Raw genomic sequence first — 19,865 nt, 5'->3', positions numbered from 1 at the left:
TTGTAAATTTATATGTATGCCATAGGGATTTCCCTCGTGGCTCAGATGGTAAAGTGTCTGCCTACAATGCAGGAGAGCCAGGTTCGATCCCTGGGTCAGGAAGAACCCCTGGAGAAGGAAATGACAACCCACTCCAGTACTCTTGCCTGGAAAATATATGCCATTAAATATCTTTTTCCTGTGGAAATATTCATTCATTTCACCAGTGGAATTCCTTAGAAGACAGTTCTCATCATTTTCCTGATTTAAGGAAAATATATGTTTAATTCTATTCTCTACTGTGTGCTTCCTGTAAAATGTCAACATGTAGATTTTAAACGTTTTAAGTTACTGAATTATGGGCTTAGGGTTCTACTCTGGCAATATAGTCACATTGTTGGTGGAGTGTTTCAGACTGTTCTCAAGATACTCATATCATGAAACAAATAGATGTACTGGGAATTAACTGAATTAAGAATTCACTAGTGAAAATTGCAGTTAAAGGTTTATTTTTGAAATAATTATTAAATGTTTTATTAAAAATACTTGACAAAATATTTTATTAAAATACATCAGAGTATCAACTAATCATTTTCCCCCCATTAGTTTTTCTAGTTAAATTTTAATTTAGAATTTGCTGAATACAGATTTATGTTACTATATCTTGATTTTATTTAACAAGCTTACTATAAGGGAAATGATTACATGTTAATCTGATCATTCTGTTACCATACAAAAAGTTAAAGAGCTTGAAAAGAATACTTGTTGAGCTGAGATTGTATATTACTTACCTTATATCTCTAGCCCTTTCCTGGGATTTGAGTATGTGATAGTTACTCAGTAATTTGAATAATCAATGAATGACTTCATTACCATTGACAAAAATGACCCTGGTTTAACCTGTACTTTATGGTTTGGGATTCTCTTCACCTAATGGAAGAAGTACCTATTTCCTATTTGCTTCTAAGCCATTTCAAGATGGTGAGATGGTGTGATTACCTAATTCTTTGTTAGGGCCTATTACCATATTTAATTATAATCATAAGCAGTTAACCTGGCATACAAACTTTTGACATGTAATTGTTGTCTTTACTCCTACTAGATAATAACATATATAATTGAGACCTTTATGTGTATTGATATGCATATAGGTTAAAGCTTACATATAAAAGCTACCCATTTGTAAATTGATCATTTTTTATGGATTGGATAAAATAAGACTGATATCCTAGTATAATGTAAAAAGTAGTGTAAACTTTGAAAATTTAGAAATAACATGTTCTTTAGACCATCCTTAATAAATGTACACAAATGAGCTAAGAGAGAAACCACCACTAAAAAATACCTTTATGGAACTTTCCTGACATTCCAGTGGTTAAGACTCTGCTTCCACTGCAGGAGGCACAGGTTTCATCCCTAGTTAGGGAACTAAGATCCTCCATGCCATGTGGTATAGCCAAAAAAAAAAAACCTTTACTACACCCTATTATTGTAACTGTAATTTTACTTATAATGACTATTTTCTGTTTTAGCTGTTATTTTGATTCCTGTTAGAGGCATTGATGTTCACATTCAGACTGTATTCATATATTATGTTAGATTTTTTAAATCCTTACCAGAAATTATACAAATTATTATTATCCCTCAGAGTTGATTTATAGGTAGATATACATTCTAGTATGTTGCCATTGCATAGAACCCTGCTTTTAAATTTGCCTTCAGGACATTTTACAAACCATCTAAGAAAATGTCTTTGTGAATATGCCTCATTTTTGATCCAGGATTTATCCATTTTATTTTTTCAGATGTATTTACAAATGACATTTTACTTTCCCCCAAAGTTAGAGCTGCCATCTTTAGATAGAGATTTTCCACAATTTAAGAGATCAAATGGGGAGGGAGGAGGGAGGAGGGTTCAGGATGGGGAACACATGTATACCTGTGGCGGATTCATTTTGATATTTGGCAAAACTAATACAATTATGTAAAGTTTAAAAAATAAAATTAAAAAAATATAAAAAAATAAAAAGATCAAAAGTATATACCTAGTCTCTAAATAAATATAAGTATAGCAAATAGAAACTATTTTACAATAATTAGACATTCAGCAACTGCTTAGATCAGTCAAAAACTTGAAAGTAGGCAAAACAAAACAACTTTGCTCCTGCAAGAGTGAAATGCACGTGCTTTGGGACAGTGAAGACAATAATGTTCACAAAGTCCATACACTTTTACCCGTTAGGAGAGTTGAAGCTGCTTTTGGCCACAGCTACTGATTAGTTACAGTCAATCTATCCTAAAAAATACTAGAAGAACTTCAACATATTAATGCATGATTAATGACAGACAAAACAGAAAAAATCTGAACAGTTCCTAATGATGTTTCTGTTACATAAAAACAAAAATTGCAGTTTTTTCATCTGATCAGATGTGTTATATAACACTGGGAAATGAAAAAGAATAATTTTCTACAAAGAAAATGGCTAATCTATAACCTTTTAACATGTAACTTAAAAGATACTGAAAAGACCTGACACCAGATAAGCACCAAATTTTTATATGTTGTTACAAGAATTATCATATAAGTATGTCATAACATATGACTGTATATTATATATGTGTTATAACATATATAATTATGTTATAACATATAACTTGTTACAAGAAATAACACATAACTAACACGGACCCTATGGACATGAGTTTGAGTAAGTTCCGGGAGTTGGTGATGGACAGGGAAGCCTGGCATGTTGCCATCCATGGGGTCACAAAGAGTCAGGCACGACTGAGTGACTGAACTGAACAAGAACTAAAGTCTGTAAAGATGGTGTTTTCATATTGTGTATGTGTGTAATATGGATTATCTGGTCCCATTACACATGAAATATGGGAGTTTAGTTATTTACAGCTCTTACAAACTGGATTCCTTTTCAGTATATCCAGTGCAATATGAAATAGGTTGTACAATGTGCAATTTTCCCGAGTTTTGTATTTGAACTAGTGGTTTGTTTGCTTCTGCAATCCATCTGCCTATCCTTTATCCCTAGATTAATTACCAAGGCAGGAATTCCATTAATTAAACTAAACACTAATTTTTGTTTTTTTTCTTTTCGTATTGCATTTTCAGTAGTTGCTAATTCGAAGGAAGATTTTCAGATTTAGTTCTGGAAGTATTGAAATATACCTGGTTGACTAGATTCATTTAAGCTTTCTTCTAAAGAACTATCTTTTAAGCCCTCATTTGTGACTCAGTCTAAAACACACATAGAATAACTCAACTTTCCATTAAATTCATGCTATAAGAATGTAATAATTGTCATTTGATTATTTCCTCTAGTGTGCTTATTGTTTACAAAGAATTCTAAATCAGTGAAAAATCAAGTAGTTTTCATAAAGTTTCACACTTAATCCTTAACAGAGCTATGAAGAGTAACAAAAAGCCTCTGTTAGGAAGCTGATATTTTCAAAATTCAACTGCAGTATTCTATCTTGACTCTATATGCTTAATGGAGAAAACATATTTTTATCTCGTTATATTTAGCAACATGCCATTTGTCTGGTAGGTTTATATAGGATTTCATAGTCTATGCTTTTTCCATGCTAGACCTTTTAGCATGCTTTATTTAACTCGTTGAAGCCACCAGAGTTTAAATGAGCACACAGACAAAATTGCAAAAATTACCATAGCTAGAAAGATGTTTGTAAAGAATTGTACAGTAATTGGTGGAAACTGCAAATTTGCATTTTTAAATATTAAAAAGGAAAGGAATGCTGTACTTTTAAAAGTTTTGAACATCACTGAAATTAACGATTCATCACACTTTTGTATTGCATTTGCATTCTCTTTTCCTGTGTAACGATAAGCATTTCTAAGCATTTCGGTGGGATCACACTTTTTTCTGTCTTTTCCTTTCTGATGCTAAAGATAAATTTTTGATTGTTTAAATAAGGTATAAGGTTTAAAGGCAGGATTAATATTTAATGTTACAAATACAGACTATCACAGATGTTGTAGCACTGCTTATCTTTTAAGGCATTGATGGACCATTATAAAGTTAAAATTTGGAGAAAGAAAAGTAATCCTATTCAAGTGTTTATAAAGGACTCATTGTTGGTTGATGAAATTTGAATATAAGCATTGCGATTGAGGGAAGTTTGCAGAGCCTGTTACTGAAAAGAACATATGACTTCGGATTGAAAGGGGGGAGGGGCAGAACAAGCAGCGCTTCTGTATATGCTTTGATTTTCTACATAGGACTTTTTCCCTTCTCTATTATGTGGTTTCTTTTCTGTGTCCAGGAAACAAACATGATGATGGTACACAAAGCGACTCAGAAAATGCTGGGGCTCACAGGCGCTGTAGCAAGCGTGCAACTCTTGAGGAACACTTAAGGCGCCACCATTCAGAACAGAAAAAACTACAGAAGGCCCAGGCTACTGAAAAGCATCAAGACCAAGCTGTTGTAAGTCAAACTGCTTTTATGATTGCATTCTTTGATGAAGACAATCCCAGAAAAAGAAGGTCATATTCTTTCTCTCAGAGTACGGGCATCTTGTGTCAGGAAACTACTCATTCAGCACCACATACAAAACTTGAAAAAACAAAATCTCCAGCAGCAGATGCCAAAGTGGTTTCTTTGTCTTTACAGACTAGCTCTGCGCACCACAGAGGGGGGCATGGTGTTCCACATGGGAAATTGTTAAAACAGAAATCAGAGGAGCCGTCGGTGTCAATTCCCTTCCTACAAACTGCATTATTAAGAAGTTCAGGGAGTCTTGGGCACAGACCAAGCCAGGAGATGGATAAAATGTTAAAAAATCAAGCTACTTCTGCTGCTTCTGAAAAGGATAATGATGATGACCAAAGTGACAAGGGTACTTATACCATTGAGTTAGAGAATCCCAACAGTGAGGAAGTGGAAGCAAGAAAAATGATTGACAAGGTAAATAATTGGTATTAGTTTTCTCGTGGTATATTTAACTGTTGGAAATTATTAGAGGATATGAAATGTTTTCATGTAGTTAGTATATTAAAACTTTAGGATTTTATTAGGGAACTGAAAACCTAACAATAAGACCAAAATACTTTCTGGTTTTGTTCTGCTATATTCTGAATTTGCCTGAGTTTCATATGTAAAGTTCTGTACATATAAGCTGTTTGGACCTGTTAAAGTTTTAATAATTTAAGATTGACTTTTTAAATGCTACATCTTGACCATGCTCACTTTGCATTTAAAAACTAAAAATCAAAGAAAACCATTACTGTTGACTCCATTAATATAAACATGAGCTTCAGTTGAAAATAGTTAAACAAAGTTTTCCTGCCTACTAATTTTATTTTGGAAGCAGGTGAAAATACATGTTTAATCCATTTTATTCTTTCTCCTTAGTTTCTTCTCTTAATTTCTATTCACTGCTGTCTGTGGTGATAGAAAAGAAATGTATAAAAACAAAATCAGCATGTTTATGATACTCTGAGTTTAACCAAGGGTATACCTAGTTATGATAATCATTTACATTACAGATTTTATTTTTGATGTATTTGATTAAGGTGTATAATGGTGTTGTATGGTTTAAAAAGTAGTTTTGCCCCCAGTAATGAAAGATTGACTTTAGAATCTGCTGTATATTTTATCCCCTGGAAGACAGAAACATAAATTTGGCTAAGCATTAATCTCTTGTTTCAGTTCTTGTTACTTAGCATGTGAGCAGCATTAGCATCACTAGAGAGCCTGTTAGAAATACAAAATCTCCAGCCCATCTTAAACATAGTGAAAAGGAATCTGCTTTAAAAGTAGGGCTCATATGCAGATTAACATTTGAAATACACTAGTTCAGATGATGAGCTTAAACAGTGGTCTTTTAGAGAATAGACAAGGTAACCCTTTGGGAAGCAGGAAATTATTGGGACTTATATTTACTTTTAATTTCATAGTTTTTATTTCTGTTTAAGAGTGTGTTCTATGGTGTATACAGTCTATTACTACATTGGTGTGTGTGTGTGTATATATATATATATAAAATTTCTAACATCCATTTATTGAGCAAATGCTCAGAATTTTTCAGTGTTGGGGTATAGAACTCCAGACTTCTAGAAATCCATTAGTTTAGGAAATAGATATTATGATAGTTGTTAATAAGAGAAATAAAAAAAAAAGAGAAATAAAGTTTTAAAAAATTAACAAACATAAAGTAATATTTCTAATAATAGTAAAGGAAAGCTAAGAACACAGTTGTAGCAACAGAAAATGACTCAGTCATTTCTAATTATTTTCATCACTGGGAATCAATAATGACATTACTTTCAGATTAAAGTTAGTATATTTCTATTTAAGATACTGTCAAGTAGAAAATAAAAAGATAGGTTTTGAAAAAAAAGCTAATAAGTTTTAAAATTCAGATTAATTTTATTCTAGTATAGTTTTGTTCGATTTATGTATATTTCACTTATAGTTTATTGATGTTTCTCTATTAAAAGATCTTTCAGTGGGAGATTATATTGTAGTAGTTTAAAAACATGAACACTTGTAGGCAGACAGATCTGTACTAGCTGTACCAGATATAAGTACACTGAGTGAACACTAGATTGCAGAAATAATTCAATAAAATATATGAGGCTTATTATTATAATGCTATCTTATGATAAAAGGTCTATAAATGTTAGCTATGTTATTAACCTTATGAGGAGTTTCCATGTATGAATCTCTACACTAGGTTTTGATAAATCCTGAAAAGTTCCTCAGCATTGAAAAGGTCAAATCTGAAACTCAAATGGAAGTTAAAGTACAAGGAAATAGCCTGGCCACAACAACAGAAAGTCAAGAAGGAAGTCACTGTTGGCAGTTGAGACTCTTGAAAAGTAAACTGCTGGATGAAGAGGACCACAAAACCTGGTGTATACCTGCTGTCCATAATAAGCATCCTTTTTTTCATTTTCAAAAAGAGTCCCAATTTCAGTGACAAATTATATGGTTACACTATGGATAAAGAAAGCCAAGAATCTAAAGCAGGATTCATTTAAGGGAATAATGTCAGAATGTGACTGAGTAGATAATTCAGTCATTCTTAGTTTGTATAAACCAGAAAACAAAGCTAAGGCCATAATTGTAGGGGAAAACAGGAGTTACTACATTATGTTGTGAATGCCAAAGAAAAAGTGCTGAGATTCTACTGGCTGTGGTTAAAGCTAGAGGTCAGATTCAGGCTAACTAAAGTCAGGCTCTGGGGATACAAATGTCTGAAGAAAATGAAGTAGCCTGTGAGCATGAAGAAAACAAAGACCCAAAATAGTCAGAATCAGGGCGTAAGAAGGACTTTGGGAGGATGGGAGGAGATTCAGACATCATATCAAGTTGCTCAGGAAAGCTTTGTCATCCGTTTTCTCCCTTTTAAAGTTGGGGTGTGTGGGATGGAAGTGGGGACTATCAGCTGTTGTCCCTCGGAATTTAATTGTTATTTGGGCCTGAAAACTTCAGTGTGGTTTCTTTCCTTTTTTACTCCCTCATTTGAGAGCTGGTTTATTTCACTAATTTTTTTCTCAACCTTTATTCAGCATCTGCCATGTGCCCAGCTTTGTGTTAGGAGAGAGAGAGATTGAAATGGAAAAGACAGAGTTCTTCCCCTCAAGAACTAAGTTATATGGAGGCATGGAAATATACAAGTGAAAACATATGCATTAAAAATAGTATGGTGGATGCTTTGATGAGCAAACTGTTCAAGTAAGGGTACCAATAGCTTCCATGAGGAGATCTCAGGTTAAATATCTTTTCCTCAGAGAAGTCTTTAACTGTCCAATCTAAGGAAACACCCCTCTCCTCCCCTGTACTGTCAAATCAGCTTGTTTCGTTTTAATCATAAGCTCTATCAGCATTTGATAGTTTCCTGTTTATTTATTTGCCTCTGTGCTCCCCTATAATACACACACAAACACACACATGTGCAAGAATATAAACTCCATGACTGTAGGAACCTAGTGCCTGGCATATAAAATGTCCTCAGTAAATACCGAATTTAATTGCCAACCAAGCTCGTTTTGAAACGTACAGGATTAATCCCATAATAGGCATGGGGTTGCTAAGAGTCAGACACGACTGAGCGACTTCACTGTCACTTCTCATTTTCATGCATTGGAGAAAGAAATGGCAACCCACTCCAGTGTTCTTGCCTGGAGAATCCCAGGGACGGGGGAGCCTGGTGGACTACCGTCTGTGGGGTTGCACAGAGTCGGACACGACTTAGCAGCAGGCATGGTCAAGGAGAGTTTTTCAAAAATATGGAGCAATCTTTTCAAAAGCCCAGGAGGGTAGAGGCGTTGTTCAGAGGACCGCAGTTACTTTCAGAGAGATGAGATTGGACTAGACATTGATGACCTCTCCATATTGTATTAAGGACTTTAGTGTTTTTGTTTTTGTTTTAATGCTGAATGCAGTTGTGAATCATTGAACACTTTTAAATCTGTCAGTGACATGCAAATCATTGTCATAAGTGTAAAGAATGGATTGAAACTTGGAAAGGCTGGAAGCAGAGAAGGTGATTAAAAAGCTACTGACATGTCCAGTAGTCAGTTAAATATAAATGTCTGGATCTTAGGTAAGAAGAGATCTGGGCTAAAATAACATTTCTGGAATTGCAAGAGGGTAGCTGTGAATGCAAAATAGAGATGAGATCACCTGGAAAGAGTGTATAAAAGTGAGAAGAGGCAAAGTATGAAATTCTTAGAAACACCAGTATAGGTGGACAAAGGAATAAGAGTGAATAAAGGAGGATCAAACATAGGAGTAAGAGAAAACCAAAAGAACAATAGCACCTTGGAATCAAAGACAGAATAATAAAAGTGAGTAAGCAGCAGTTTCACATGATACACTGACATTAAATATGCTAAGCGCTAGAATGCCTTTTCAGTTTTTCTGCAAAATACATTGTATTTCTGCGTCTAGAGACGATAAGCAGAACATACTTGCCTTGCAACTCAGGAGAAGTTGCATACTGCTAAAGTAGGATCTGTTTAAAGAGATGATCAAGCTATTATGCCATTATCTTTTTCTGTGTCGTTGTACTCTTATGTAATTCAAGGGCACTGAGATATCTCTGCCCCAACCTCCAAGTTACGGGATTACAGCATTTTGGTTTATACTTCTGTGTTGTGTGTTTGTCAGTAGATAAAACTTATTGTATGCTCTGTCCCCAAATTTACTTTTTATAATATTAACGCAAATGTCTGTTATTCATAAAGAACTCTTAAGTTTTACATCTAAGCTTACATGGAGATGTGCTATAATAAGAAAGTGCTGTTAACTGCCTGGATTAAAGGTAATTATCTTCCGCTGCAATGATAGCCTCCCCTAGACCTCCCTCCTTTGACTTCCCTATAATAACCTAGAGAACCCATCATAGTACCAGTTTCTTTTCCCCACTCCTTCGTCCAAAACACTGCTAAGGGAAGAGAAGGATACTGTCAGGGCTACTTCATAGACTTTAAGCTAAATGAGAAAGACTTGTAGTGCAAACAGAAAGCCAAATATTAAATGAAAAGAAAAAATACTGGTCTTTGTAGAGGTCTTGAGATTCTTTTGAAAAAAGTATTTTTCTTCTCCACAAATTTCATACCATAGACCAGTTCTACCAGATACTTCTTTACTGAGTTTTGATTCCCCCAGTGCCTCTTATTAGCATATTCTCTCCCTTCCTGGGGTCTCGTATCTAGCAGTGCTGATTCTGTAGGCAACAGGTGGTAGGGAAGAATCCAGAACCAGGAGAACTATACAGGACTGGAAACACAAAATGAGGAACATCGACAGCAGTGAGACATCCCAAAGGAAGTCAGTGCTGAGAACCTGGATCCAGGTATAAGCAATTTGGAATGAAGATATTCCAAACTCTCTGACATTCATAGCAAGATTCTAGACTAGGTTCAAGTCAGAGTCAGGGAACTGTGATAAAGCAGAGTCAAAATCTAGGTAAAGAGAGCCTGTTAGAACACAGAGGAGGGAGGTATGTGCAGAGTCCACTCATATACCCAGTCAGGTATCTGGAACTAAAGGAAAAGAGATCAGTTAAGAGCCTTGAGTAGTAGAAGAGGACCTTGATAATAGAGGCTGCATTTGGAATTTGACTTAATATTTTTTTTCTAATTCCTATCAATCCAGAAATAATCTGAGTTAATATAAGGGCTGAAGCAAAGTGGTTAAGTGGTTCTTAACAGGTAAATTCTGACAGCTTGATTTTTTTTCTTTTATGTTAATCTTCTTTCCTGCTGTCTCTTCACTGAACAATTTAAAAAAAATTTTTGTATCAGGAGAATTCAGTTTTGGTCACTCTGTTGATGCTCCTCTCCCCTTTTTAACACTCCATGTCCTTCTTAGGTACAGGAAACTCTTTACTGCTGTATTAATCCCCAAAGATTCATAAGGAAACCCTCACGTTTTTTTCAGTTAAAAGCTTAAGATTTATTAGGTTTGCCCCGATTTTCCTTTCTCTACTATTGTAAGAGATCTTATTTATTTTCCTGGTTTTTAGGGGCTTTTCACTTACTGTGCCCTAGTCCAATGAGCTCTTCCCTGTGTGGTTTTTTGGTTTAGTTTTGCATGCCTACCTCCTTATAATTTACTTTCAGAGGCCTCTTTAACCACTCTATCTATAAAATAGCCCCAGCATTACCCTCTTATAATACTACTGTGATTTCTTTATAGAACTTACCTCTAGCTAGTTTATTTTCTCTCTATCCTTTCTAGAATGATCTCATTTGTATTCATCATGTTTGTATTTCTTGTGCCTAGAACTGTTCCTGGTATGTAGTAGACACTCAGTAATTATCTTTTGAATGGATAAATGAGAAAGAAAAAATATTGACTTGATTTTTATGTTTATCTATCTATATGTGGTTAGCTATGTATTAGCTAATTTATTTCAGTGAATTTATAGATTGATTAAATGCAATGAGGTCTCTACAAACAGATTTTCCTATATTTTATGTACTGAAATTTGTTTATTTGATTCCAAAATAACTTATTGAAATGTGTAATTTAAAACCTGTGTTTTGTAAGTTTTTCTTTGTAATAAGAAATATGAAAGCTGCAAAAGACTTGGTTGCATCCGAAGAAATGTGTAAGTTTCAGGGGGATTGCTTTAATTAATAGAAATCTAGAAATACTTTTTAGTTTCTGTTAATACCCACTTAAGCACTTAATGCTTAAAAATCTGTTTGGCAAAAAAAGCATAAGATGGTAATTGATGAGCAGCAAGATTTAGGCATGAAAGAAAAGAATGCATGACAATGAATTAAGCCATAAAAAGGAGAGAAACTGGACATTTTAACTATAGAAGCATTAGATAAAAACTGAGTGTGATTTCAGTATACAAAAGGAGGAACTAATAGAAAGAGAATGCTAAACAGTGATAAAAAAGGAAAAGAAGGAGGCTGTAAGAGTCCAAAAGAATAGGAAGAATCAAGGATGTAGGATAGGTTCTGGGAAAGGACAGAGATTTACCCAGACAGATGAAAAGGAAGAAGATAAGGTCAGATGGTGCCTTTGAGTTCAGTTCAGTCACTCAGTCGTGTTTGACTCTTTGTGACTCCATGAACCACAGCATGCCAGGCTTCCCTGTCCATCACCAACTGCCAGAGTCCACCCAAACCCATGTCCATTGAGTCAGTGATGCCATCCAACCATCTCATCCTCTGTCGTCCCCTTCTCCTCCTGCCCTCAATCTTTCCCAGCATCAGGGTCTTTTCAAAGGAGTCAGTTCTTTGCATCAGGTGGCCAAAGTATTGGAGTTTCAGCTTCAACATCAGTCCTTCCAATGAACACCCAGGACTGATCTCCTTTAGGATGGACTGGTTAGATCTCCTTGCAGTCCAAGGGACTCTCAAGAGTCTTCTCCATCACCACAGTTCAAAAGCATCAATTCACAAAAGCATCAATTCTTCAGTGCTCGGCTTTCTTTATAGTCCAACTCTCACATCCATACATGACCACTGGAAAAAACAGAGCCTTGACTAGACGGACCTTTGTTGGCAAAGTAATGTCTCTGCTTTTTAATATGCTATCTAGGTTGGTCATAACTTTTCTTCCAAGGAGTAAGTGTCTTTTAATTTCATGGCTGCAGTCACCATCTGCAGTGATTCTGGAGCCCCAAAAAATAAAGTCTGACACTGTTTCCACTGTTTCCCCCATTTATTTCCCATGAAGTGATGGGACCAGATGCCATGATCTTCGTTTTCTGAATGTTGAGCTTTAAGTCAACCTTTTCACTCTCCTCTTTCACTTTCATCAAGAGGCTTTTTAGTTCCTCTTCACTTTCTGCCATAAGGGTGGTGTCATCTGCATATCTGAGGTTATTGATATTTCTCCCGGCAATCTTGATTCCAGCTTGTGCTTCTTCCAGTCCAGCGTTTCTCATGATGTACTCTGCATATAAGTTAAATAAGCAGGGTGACAATATACAGCCTTGACGTACTCCTTTTCCTATTTGGAACCAGTCTGTTCCATGTCCAGTTCTAACTGTTGCTTCTTGACCTGCATATAGGTTTCTCAAGAGGCAGGTCAGGTGGTCTGGTATTCCCATTTCTTTCAGAATTTTCCACAGTTTATTGTGATCCACACAGTCAAAGGCATAGTCAACAAACAAATGTTTTTCTGGAACTCTCTTGCTTTTTCTATGATCCAGCGGATGTTTGCAATTTGATCTCTGGTTCCTCTGCCTTTTCTAAAACCAGCTTGAACATCTGGAAGTTCACAGTTCACGTATTGCTGAAGCCTGGCTTGGAGAATTTTGAGCATTACTTTACTAGCGTGTGAGATGAGTGCAATTGTGCGGTAGTTTGAGCATTCTTTGGCATTGCCTTTCTTTGGGATTGGAATGAAAACTGACCTTTTCCAGTCCTGTGGCCACTGCTGAGTTTTCCAAATTTGCTGGCATATTGAGTGCAGCACTTGCACAGCATCATCTTTCAGGATTTGGAATAGCTCAACTGGAATTCCATCACCTCCATGAGTAGGAGGTGACAACCCACTCCAATATTCTTTCCAGGTTAGTCCCATGGAAGAGGAACCTGGTGGGCTACAGTCCAGGGGGTCGCAAAGAGTTGCACACAACTGAGCACCTGAGCTTATATATAGTCTGTTTGTTTATTTCTTAAATGCCCTATGGTGGTGAACCCAGCAACCTACAAATAATGTTACCATACCTCAGCAGCCAATTGTTAAGACTATTTAAAGTAGCCAATGCAAAATAGCTGTGAAATCCCAACATGAGATGCTACATATCACGTGTACATATTCAAAGGAAAAGATTGAGAACATGTTCCCTAATTCTGTCTTCTTACCCTAAACCTAGAGGCTCCTAGAGGAGTCACAGGTCACTCCCCCATATAGAGATGCATCTGTCTGGATCAAGGGAATTATAGGGAAGAATACATGAAAACACTCCCAGCCCCTAAGGTACATAAATAATTTTTAAACTGCCAGTACCACAGAGCACAGAGAGTACAAATTGAAAAAGACATTTTCTGTTCCCATACCACTCCTGCTCCTTCCCCATGCCCTTTGGAAAAATTAAAAACTGACAAACTTAGGAGGAGGATTCTACTTAGGAAATACAAAAGTTGGACAGATATCTGCTCTTTCTTTTTTTCTCCCTTTAGACTTCTAATCTAAAAGAGTTTCTAGCTGAATGAGAGGCACCCTGATGTTGTACTTTATCAGGTTTGGGGGTTTAATTGAGCCCTGCGTAGTGGGGAAGAGAAAAGATTCATGCGCCTAGGTTAGCATAGTGTGTTTGTAATATCACTGAGCTGTCTAGGAGGAGAAAGTACAGATAGGGTGAGTAACGGTTTGCAGTTAGTGATTTCAGTGACGATCACCTGGGGACAAAATCTAGAATGAAAAGATGAGAAAATCTAGCAAGCTTGGTCTCTGCTTTGAGGAGCCTTCAAGTGTTTAAGTTATTGTATGCATGTTAGATTGTATGTACTTTCTTAGATGTGAAAAGTACTACAGCTTTAAAGTACACAGAGTATAGCCGTTTCTGTCTTCTTTGTTTTCACATGAAAGTTGTAGATTTTTTATACTGAGACATAAAAATGACAATTTAGATTTCAAGCTGAACTAGTTATTAGTATCATTAATTTTGCAAAACACTATCAAAAATATAGGTATGAACTTTGAAGGCTTCCTTGCTCATACAGCAAGCACTACTTCAGGCCGTATTGTTTGGAAAATATCAATCAATTGCTACTTCTCTGACAGATATATGTATAACTGTTAATATCTCTGAAGTTTTAAGAGGAATCTGTAGGACTACAGTTTCTATACAGCTTCAGTCCCCTTCCCTAAAAACATTAGTTCTCTCTGTGTGTGTCTTTCATTATTATTTCAAAATAGCGTCAGAAGCAATTTGAAGAGATTTATTAGATTCGGAACTGCTGATGCTTAGATATTTAAGGAAATCAAAGTTTTGGAAGTCCATTTCGAGTATGGATTAGAATTAAATATCATCAAATCAGAAATTAACTGAAGGTAAATTTTATATTAACGTGCCAGAGAGATACAACATACAAGTAATCACATGTGATTATTTTTATCTTTTTCTCAGAAACTTGAGTTGTAATTTTTTGTGTGTGATTATGCAAATAAGGAAATAAGCTTCAGTAAATGTGGAGTTCAGTGACTTGAGTTAGAGATAATTTTAAAATTTTAAGGTAGTCATGCATAACTTAGTAGTTCTGGTTTCTTCTTTACAAGTGGAGTTGAAGGCAGAGCACATGGAAAGATATATTTAGTATGTCTTACTGCTATTGTTAAACTTACTAATTCTGCTGTTTGGCAAAATGAAATGGGTTTGTTTTTTCCTTTCTGTATACTAAAAAAATTCATATTTGATTTAATAGTCAAAGAATAATACCCAGTTTTCTCTTAAAGCAAAGAATATTTGAATATTGAGTGGTTCAACAGAATATTAAATCATAATTCTTGAGAACTGTACAGTTACATTTGAATTAAATATTAAGTAATGACATCTAGTGGTAACATTTCCAAGTTCAGTGAATTTTGCAAATTTGATATTTGCTTTACTAAATGTAGACTTCAGAATTTATCAGCTATCATTAAAAAGTACCATATCATTAAAAAGTTTTCTAGAAAATAGTTTAACTTAAAGATTTTTTCCATTTTTGTAGAAAATGAAGGCTCTTTGATTTTATTCTAAAGCTCTCTTCTACAAAGTGCTAATTCAAGCACATGTTACCATTCTTCATTTTAATAATTAGAACCACAACTAATACCTATAAATAATAACCATTGGCAACCAAGTAGACTTAAGAGTAAAACATTGTTAAAGTTTATATAGTTATAAACTTTTCCCAGTTAATTCAAAGCCTTAGTCATGCCAATAAATAAGACTCAGGTAACTGCCCTTTAAAGGTACATGATTGATTGTTGGTCTCTGTGTTTAGAATATTTCAGAAGTGTTGACTACAGACAGTCTTCTTACTGAAAATGCTAACCTGTGTGAACAGACTCAGGAATCTGCATTTCAAACAAAGGCCTTTAAGTTTAAAAATTATGTTGTACTCTATACAAAGTTTAAGAATTATAGTATATTTTATACAGAGATCATACAATAAAATCTGTTATTTAGTACCTGAGAAAATTACATGTATAAATTTAATTCATGTATGTAAATATTAAGCACTTGTTAGAGAAGGAACAGATAAAATCAACCATAAGCTTTAAGCTTCCAGCATGCTTCTCAAAGGCAGAGAGAAGCTGAAGTGGTGTGGTACTCGATCCTAACACTTGGCATCTTAAAATGCTTAACATTATTAACATCTTTTAACAAAGCAAATGTAATATCCTGAATATCTCTTATTTATTATCAAATGGTACATTTGCTAAATGTTTAAAAAGGTTAGTTACATTTACATGAGGTACCACTGCCCTGTTTTCATCTCCAGCTGTTACTCCTATTGGATGTTACCCTATCATTAAACAAGTTTCCCTCATTATTGAACTTACCTATGAAATTAACTTAAAATACTATTTTTTGCCTCTGAAGTTACTGATAATGCTCACATACTAATCTGCTACTCAGAATCTCATTTATAAAATAATTTTCTCCTCCTAGGTATTTGGAGTAGATGACAATCAAGATTATAATAGGCCTATTATCAATGAAAAGCATAAAGATCTGATAAAAGATTGGGCTCTCAGTTCTGCTGCAGTAGTACTGGAAGAAAGAAAACCACTGAGTACACCTGGATTTCACAACTCAGAGGTATACACATCTTCCTCACATTTTTTACATGCGCAAAATATAAATTTTTATCATTTGTTAATTACAGCTGACCCCTGAACCACAAGGGTTTGAACTGCGCAGTTCCACTGTCACACAGATTTGTTTTTTCACTAAATACATACTACAGTAGTACACGATCCATGGTTGAATCCAAGGATTGGGAACCATGGATACAGAGGGCCACCTGCAAAATTATACATGGAGTTTTGACTTCACATTGAGTTGGAGCTCTTATTCCCCCTCGGCCCCCACTTTTTTCCAAGGGTCAGCTGTATATTATTTTAAGCAGTTAATATATCCTCTTGTAAAACACCGTAATATTTTTTTTGTCAGTCAGTGAGAATGTTATATTTCAGTTAGAAGTTAATGAGCTATATGCTCACTATCTCTGACATTGAGATAAAGTGTGTGTGTATATATATACACACACACACACTACATATACTTACTAGAAGGTCATGTATTTGGAATGGAACGATCTATCATGCAAGGTTGTGCCTGATACATACAACTTAAAAACCTAAAGAAATACCCTTGTAGTGCATCCCAGGATGCAACTAGAAAGGGTGGCTTGATTGATAGTTACGGAGTCAGTGTAGCATAGTAGAGCCTCTTAAGACCTGAGTACAAATCCTAGAACTGCCGTGTCTAACAGGGTACCTTTGAATCAGTCATTTCCTCTCTTCTCATCTTCAGTTTTCTTATCTATGCAAGTGGTATTTTTCTAAAACCCATTTACAGGGAAGGATATGAAGGATTGAAAGTACCCAGCAGAGTAATTGTCTTAGATTTCTGCAGTCAACAAATGTTTATCCCTTTACTAGAAATGTTATTAGAATTTCATTGTACACTAATATATTGGAAGAAATGTAAAAAAAATATGACTGAGAAGTATTATAATTTATTCAACTGACAAGATCTAACATTCAGTGGAAGCTTTCTGCGTATCATTTTACAAATAATGAAACTGAAGTATGTAGAAATTAACTTGGTCAAGGTCTTAAAACTCATACCTTGTGAGGCCACAATTTGAACCTTAAAGAGCTTTGATGTGTTAACCCTTTCTCTTATTCATTATATTACCTTTCTAAAAATGAGTTAATTTAAAATATACAAATAGTAAATATATATTAAATATAAATTAAATCCTAAGGTATAAATAAAACAAAATATAAATGAAGTATTTGTGTGAAATGTATTCTTTTTAGTCAACTAAATTCAGATATATATTTGCTTATTAATATACAATTTTTCCCTTTATAGTCTGCTATTTCCTGAAAACTGTCAAAACAATTTTATTTTGATGTTTTTCAAGATGCTTAATTTACTTATTGAAAGCAAGTGATACTTATTCAAAGCAGTGTTTGGTATTCTGATTAATTTAGAAAGGGTGCTGGTGACTGTGAACTTGTTGGACTCCCTCTTCTCCTCTTTATCCCCTCAGCCCATGCCAAGTAAATTTATATATAGCCCAAGTATGTACCTGCCTTTGAAGGAACCACCTAAACTAGCCATTAGAACAGTCTTCACAGAATGGATCTACATACATGTGTGTCTTTGAAACCCATTCTGTTGTGGGTATTCCTAGAATGATGTGAATGGCTCTGGTACCTCCTTCAGTCTCAGAACTGTGAACAACTCCCACAAAATCTTGGCGGGAATTCAAAGATTCAGCAGGCTTTGGTATCTTTAGGCTTTATTGTATGTATGTCACTTGTATGCAACTTACTATTTTAATCCATTATTTTTGAAATCATATAGTATATAGTCTTATGAAATATTTATCAGTTTTTAGACTGTCATTTGACACTTTTAATAAAATGCTTTCTGAAATAATTCAGAATAAAATTTGATCAGACCTTTCAATTCTTAGTTATCATTACAGATTCAGTACTGAGCATCGACTTAAATTTCTAGTGAGGAAACATTTTTTTCTATACACCTAGATCTTCCATCTTAAATACATAGACTGACCTGGGCTTAAGAATTATCAATATATAATCCATATGTATGGAACCATATCATGAATTAAATTCTGTTTCACACTTGACTAATCATTTGCCTTAAAGACAGATCTAGATGGGAGAGGTCTATGTTCAGACTGGTTATACAAAAATTCTTGTCTCATATGGCTGTGATGAACCTACCTCAGAGTCTTGAAAAATATCAACAATTTTAGAAATACCATGTACTATTTCAAGAAAGGAATTAAGCAACCTTTAAAAATAAAAATATTCCAGATTAGGAAAGAAAGGGAATCTTTTGTTCCAAACTCGGTATCCCTAGAAACTTTTGAATCTTTCTTGGAAATTCTTAAAGATTTGAGTGATTTCTAGCTTCTTCTGGAAATACATATTGTAGAAAGAAACCTAAAGCTTTGGGCTTGTGTTTGAAATCCCTGAAGACATGACCTGGCAGATTTGAATATGCCCTGAGAGTGTGGAACCAGTCTGATTTATGGAAACATTTAAAGGACTGAAGAACAACTTAGAAATAGGTCTTAGACTCTCTGTTCTACAGAATGGAGTAGAACTAACTTTTCTGTGGTAGCCATGAAGCTATTGTAGTACACCTGAGTTTATTTAGCAGCAGTAAATTTTAAGCTCTAAGAGTCTATTTTAGTACCATTGTTAGTGCTTAATAAGTACAGAAAATTTTACTACATTCACAGTAATAATCTTGTAGTTAAAAGAGATGCATGCCCTAGAAAATCTTTATATATAAGGAAATATAACAAATGATAGTATATCAATGTGAGGTTTAAATATTGCTTTATATGATATGTTAAAAGGAATTTAATGACTAAATGAAATCTCTGAACATGAGAACAGACTTGACAGACTAGATCATTTCATTCTTTTATTTCTCTCCTTTAGGAAGGTACATCTTTGTCTGGAAACAAGCGTTGGGTTTCACAATGGGCTAGTTTGGCTGCCAATCATACAAGGCATGATCAAGAAGAAAGAATAATGGAGTTGTCTGTACCTGTTCCTTTAGAGCATGGTATTTTCTTTCCTTTTTTTTTTTTTTTTGTGAGCCATACATCAGTTTTTAAAATACTATAAGCTAAGTCTGTGTAGTGAGAAGTGAATTAAACCTAAATAAATATATTCACATAGTCTCAAGCTACTATATATAGATTTTATTTTCACTAAAACTGCAGATATCATTAATAACCCTAACTGAAAATAGAGGTAATTTGTAAATGAAGCATATATGTGTGTGTGTGTGTGTGTGTATGTATACTCACAAAAACTTACATATGATTATATGTATATAACATATATACATGTGAAAATTTAAAAATAAGACTAATGCAGTTCCAAACTGTTGCATTTACTAACACATCAAATATTTAAATGCCACTTTTTTCCATATGTTCAATGAAGAAAATTTACTTAGTACAACTTAATTTATTACATACATCTTTTGCAAATGTGTAATATGATTTTTATTAACTACCTTTTTACTATATTTCTGTGAACTGAAATATCAAGTTTCTTTAAAAAAACAAAAATCTGATGCCTCTTATGATTTTATTATTAGATTCAGTTCATTACATTCTTCATTAAAAATAAAACCCTCAGGAGAAT

The 19,865-nt window shown here is 34.5% G+C and overlaps 1 protein-coding gene across 12 annotated transcripts in view; it reads left to right on the top strand.

Annotated features, from left to right (window-relative positions):
* Nucleotides 1-19,865, top strand: part of CEP170 (centrosomal protein 170) — a 137,601-nt gene that overhangs the window by 81,437 nt on the left and 36,299 nt on the right. For 6 of the 12 annotated variants that reach the window (XM_025287245.3, XM_025287242.3, XM_025287241.3 and 3 more), the window contains exons 9-11: nucleotides 4,279-4,922; nucleotides 16,102-16,251; nucleotides 19,149-19,275. In XM_025287245.3, coding sequence (XP_025143030.3) covers nucleotides 4,279-4,922; nucleotides 16,102-16,251; nucleotides 19,149-19,275 — 921 coding nt within the window. The remainder of the gene's footprint in view (nucleotides 1-4,278; nucleotides 4,923-16,101; nucleotides 16,252-19,148; nucleotides 19,276-19,865) is intronic. The other 6 variants (XM_025287253.3, XM_025287252.3, XM_025287251.3 and 3 more) reach the window with 3 other exon arrangements.

Source organism: Bubalus bubalis, chromosome 5 (genome assembly GCF_019923935.1).
Source record: "Bubalus bubalis isolate 160015118507 breed Murrah chromosome 5, NDDB_SH_1, whole genome shotgun sequence".
Classification (NCBI taxonomy): Eukaryota; Metazoa; Chordata; class Mammalia; order Artiodactyla; family Bovidae; genus Bubalus; species Bubalus bubalis.
The sequence above is the reverse complement of the archived record's forward strand: the minus strand, read 5'-3'. Positions and strand labels throughout refer to the sequence as shown.